The sequence below is a fragment of the Rhinoraja longicauda genome, chromosome 13, assembly GCF_053455715.1.
Source record: "Rhinoraja longicauda isolate Sanriku21f chromosome 13, sRhiLon1.1, whole genome shotgun sequence".
Taxonomy (NCBI): Eukaryota; Metazoa; Chordata; class Chondrichthyes; order Rajiformes; family Arhynchobatidae; genus Rhinoraja; species Rhinoraja longicauda.
In genome coordinates this window covers 37520997-37525287 of record NC_135965.1, presented here as the reverse complement: position 1 = coordinate 37525287, position 4291 = coordinate 37520997, and the positions used below count along the sequence as shown (strand labels likewise).

Below are 4291 nucleotides of genomic sequence, written 5' to 3'. Positions count from 1 at the left end.
TTACTTTTTTTCACCCCTTCCATTTTACGATTTACTAACCACCCTCAGTGATTAAAACTCAGCTGTTCCGTGCCTCTTAACTTTTTTGTTCAAAGAGATTATTCTTGTGAAGCTTCCGAACACAAACTTAAGTTTAAGTACCCCTATCACCTTTTATTTTAGGACGGGTTCTTCTAGATCATTGTTTGGTCGATTGAAACTTGACGATAACACCTCTTTGACAAATGAAGACATCAATATTGAAGATGTATGAAGGAACACATCCTCGCTGCCTTTGAGCTGAAATATTTGATAAATTCGGATACCAGCTTCAGTAAGACATCCCATAAAACATTGTTTTATTTTGGTAAAGCACCATTGCTACGTTCTAATAATATTGTTGTCACTGTGATAGTAACACGAAAAACCAAACGTTCTTACGACACTTAAAAAGCCATATTAATCTGCCGCCAAAATTCAACGCTGTACAATGGATTAGCAGAATGAGACACGAAAGTGATATTATCAATGTTTATTATTAATATGTCGGTTAATTGAAATATGTACATAACATACGAGGAAGTAATAAGTCCGCAAGCATTCTATTAAATAAATTAGATGTATTTCATTGAATACAACATTGTAAACGCCTTCTACAATACAGGCTACGGATAAGCATCCTTCAGCGTGAAGTACCCTGATTTTAGCACACATAAAGGGACATTTTCTTTTCGCCCAGCAGTGTTTCGAGAAGCATATCTATGAGATACATAAGGACAGTCTAATCTTTAGTAAAAGCCACACAATCTCTTCACCAGGGTCTCCACACGCCTGAAGATGTGACAGGGGAATTGTGCATGGATGCCAAGTCTTCTTGGAGCTGTTGGGTCGGGCAGGTGGCGGGGAGATGAAGACTCGCAGGAGGATTTGGAGTCGGCTCGACGCTTTTCCCGCACGTTTTAATAAACCCAGGGCTGCAGTGTTGGTCGGGAGACGAGCGAGGAGACGTGCCCATGGTTCCAGGAATGTTTCCCAGGGTCGCCGAAGGGGGCTGATTCTTGGAGGGCTGGGGGTTAACGACAGGTGTCTTCAGGCTGCTCTGGCGCGATTCCTCGCTGGATCGAGGCAGCGACTTGAGCAAGTGATTCAGCAAGCGCGCCCCTACAGTTCTGTCCATCCAGTCGCAGGTCAATAGCAGGTTGTGAACTTCATGCATACACTGGATGTAGCCGGCACTGTATCTCTGCTGGGCCTCGAGTCCAATTTTGGTATCGGCTGTAACAGAACAAGGAACAAGTCAATAACAAGAAAATGAACGGCTTATTTCTATTATAAGAAAATATCTGCAGATGATGGTACAAATCGAAGGTATTTATTCACAAAGTGCTGGAGTAACTCAGTAGTTACTCTGAGTTACTCTGAGTTACTCCAGCACTCATGCTGAGTTACTCCAGCACTTTGTGAATAAATATCTTCGGCTTATTTCTATTTCCTTACTATAATCGTACATGGTTTACAAAAAAATAATCTATCTCCAAACTTGAAAATACATGAATATAACTACCAAGTACCACAAGGTTTCTTGGGTACCATCGTTGTTATATATAGTTGCTGCAAATAGCACTGATCAGACACTCACCCATCGTCCTGCTGTTCTGAACATTCTGAAGATGTTTCACTGTCATTTCGAGGATATCTGCTTTTTCCAGTTTGGATTGCTAGAAAATAATGAAAAATAACACTGTTATACTCGACTTCCAATCGGCTCATATACAAACCAGCAAAGTGGGCAAAAAATCAAGGGTACAAATCAAGAGCAGCGCGGGGCATTCTACTTACATCAAGGCGAAAAGCGTTGACCACAGTTTCTTTAAGTTGATCGAGACAGCTGTTGATCCGTTCTCGGCGTTTTCTTTCGATAAGAGGTTTTCTTAACTGCATGACAGAAATAAGCGCGCAGGATAAGCAGGTGCAATTGTGGAAACCTTGGCTCAGCATTATTTTCGCGCTCCCTCCCCCCCAAACCCATTAACGGCAATACTAACGCCATCCTCACCTTGCGCTCCTCTTTGGCATTTGAGAGTTTTTCCACGTTGTTACTGAAGGTTGTGGCAGTCATGTTTCCACCGATCTGGAGGAGCGATTTGATGGCTCGCTGGCTTCAGGCTGAGGGAGCTGTGATGTCTTCTTGCTCGCAGCCCGAGGCCGTATTTATATCCGTGAATTAGCATGTGAATGCGTGGAGTGCCTGCGCTCAGCCACTTTCCCACACTTGAGGTCGCGGCCAGGGCGAGTGTCCATCAATCAAGTGTGGACAGCTCGGTGCTCGCACTCAAAGGCCGGCGTGACCGCCCAAAGAGCGGCAGATGGCATAGGCCAGGAATCTCCTCCAGCCCACTCTTATCTTTCCCCCTCGGCAGTCCAACCAGTTCGCATGGCTCTTCGCGACCGCCTCTCCCTACATTCCCATAGATTTGGTCCATGGTGAGAAAGGACACGGTGATACTCCAGTTACACCTGGGAACTCCGTCCCCTTTCATGGCCATGAATGGTGTCAATTTTGTTAACGCCAAAAAAAAACACGAAATGAATCCGCCCTTACCCATTCACAGCTGTTGGTTTGAGTTCTCTTATTGAGGCTTGGATCATTTTCCTCGTTACATTGTCAGGGGTTTTCTCTCTGTTCATTATGAACGGAATACACTACCGTATTAACAGCATTTTGTTTTCTGCAACGTTACTGTATCGTGGCTTTTCAAATTGTTTGTGCCTTTTCCTTTTAACAGTGGACAGTGCCATTCTGAAAATCACACCTTTCACACAGGTAACAATGAATGTATTACCTATTGTTAGACGCAACAGGTAAAAGACTGGGGGGTCATTGATTTAGTTCCTACGCGTGACCCAATTTCATACAATACAATACAATACAATACAATATATCTTTATTGTCATTGTACCCAGGGGTACAACGAGATTGGGAATGCGCCTCCCATACGATGCAATAATTTAAGTAATTACAGCAACCCAACGAAACGAAACAGCTCATTCTTGAAATTAAATACACTTTCACGTTTTGAATGACTCTGACTAATGCACCACTCGGCTAATTGTCAGTAATTACTTATCGAAGGAGAGAATGAAATGGACCCAGGTACAGGAAACGCCCTCAAATGAGTATTAATGCTGTTGTGAAATGCTGATTTTTCTCCCCAATTTTAAATCCATACATTTTCGCTGTTAATTAATTCCTGTTAATGTTTTTCTTGCTTTTTAGCTGGAGAATGCAACCTGTTGGGAAACAGCCAACGCCTTTAATAAGGTGTGTGTTCTATTGTGCTGCAATTGACGGCTGTTTGTGTGCACAGTTCTGCACCAAGAGGTCGCGTCCTTTAAACTTGTCCCTTCGGGGTCGCTTCCGTTCGTAGTTCTGCGAATCTGAGGACGAACTCGTTAAACTGGGCCGGTGAGATGCAAGCAAATACAAAGTGTGACACTTAATTAAAGAATTATGTGCTTCAATTTATAATTTTATTTCAAACGCCCTTTCTTTCTTCGACGAGAACTGTTAAGTTTTTGTTTTCTTGTGGGAAAATATTGCTCCAGCGTTTGAAGAAAAAGATTTGTAACAATAAAAATAATTATGCCGTATATAAAATAACCGCCCCACCATTCCCGCAGAAGAGTAATAACACGTAGCACCGTTACTCACCCCGGGATATCTCAGAGGGGTCGGCAAATATTTATATTTATTATTCTCATATTATATTATTATTCTCACACAAATCATTTTCATACATATAAACACACACACACACACACACACACACACACACACACACACACACACACACACACACACACACACACACATATAGATAGATAGATAGATAGATAGATAGATAGATAGATAGATAGATAGATAGATAGATAGATAGATAGATAGATAGATAGGTATTTGTGTGTGTGTATGTATGTATGAAAATGATATGTGTGATAATAATAATATATATACATACACACACACACATATATACACACACATATACATATGTGTGTGAGAGTGTGTGTGTGATATACATTGAGCCTTTTTTCGTTTATTATATAGTTTACATAGTGCTAGATTTACTTATTCTGTTATGCTGTTGCAAGTAAGAATTTCTGTTCTGTCTGGGACATATGACAATAAGACACTCTTGATGAAGTGCTTCTTAAAATGTAGTTAATATGCAACAGTAGGGAAAGGTAACAGTCAATTTACACTCATACACATTTAGCTGTGTAAAATGGTCAGATAATTAGGAGAGAGAGA

General features: G+C 41.3%; 1 protein-coding gene across 1 annotated transcript; it reads right to left on the bottom strand.

Annotated features, from left to right (window-relative positions):
• Window positions 1-529: 529 nt before the first annotated feature.
• Window positions 530-2174, bottom strand: her8.2 (hairy-related 8.2). The gene is made up of 4 exons (XM_078410021.1): window positions 2036-2174; window positions 1819-1914; window positions 1619-1697; window positions 530-1254 (listed from the first exon to the last, which is right to left on the bottom strand). Exons 1-4 carry the CDS (start codon window positions 2096-2098, stop codon window positions 791-793), a joined length of 702 nt encoding a protein of 233 aa, XP_078266147.1. The 5' UTR covers window positions 2099-2174; the 3' UTR covers window positions 530-790.
• Between the last annotated feature and the right edge of the window lie 2117 nt (window positions 2175-4291).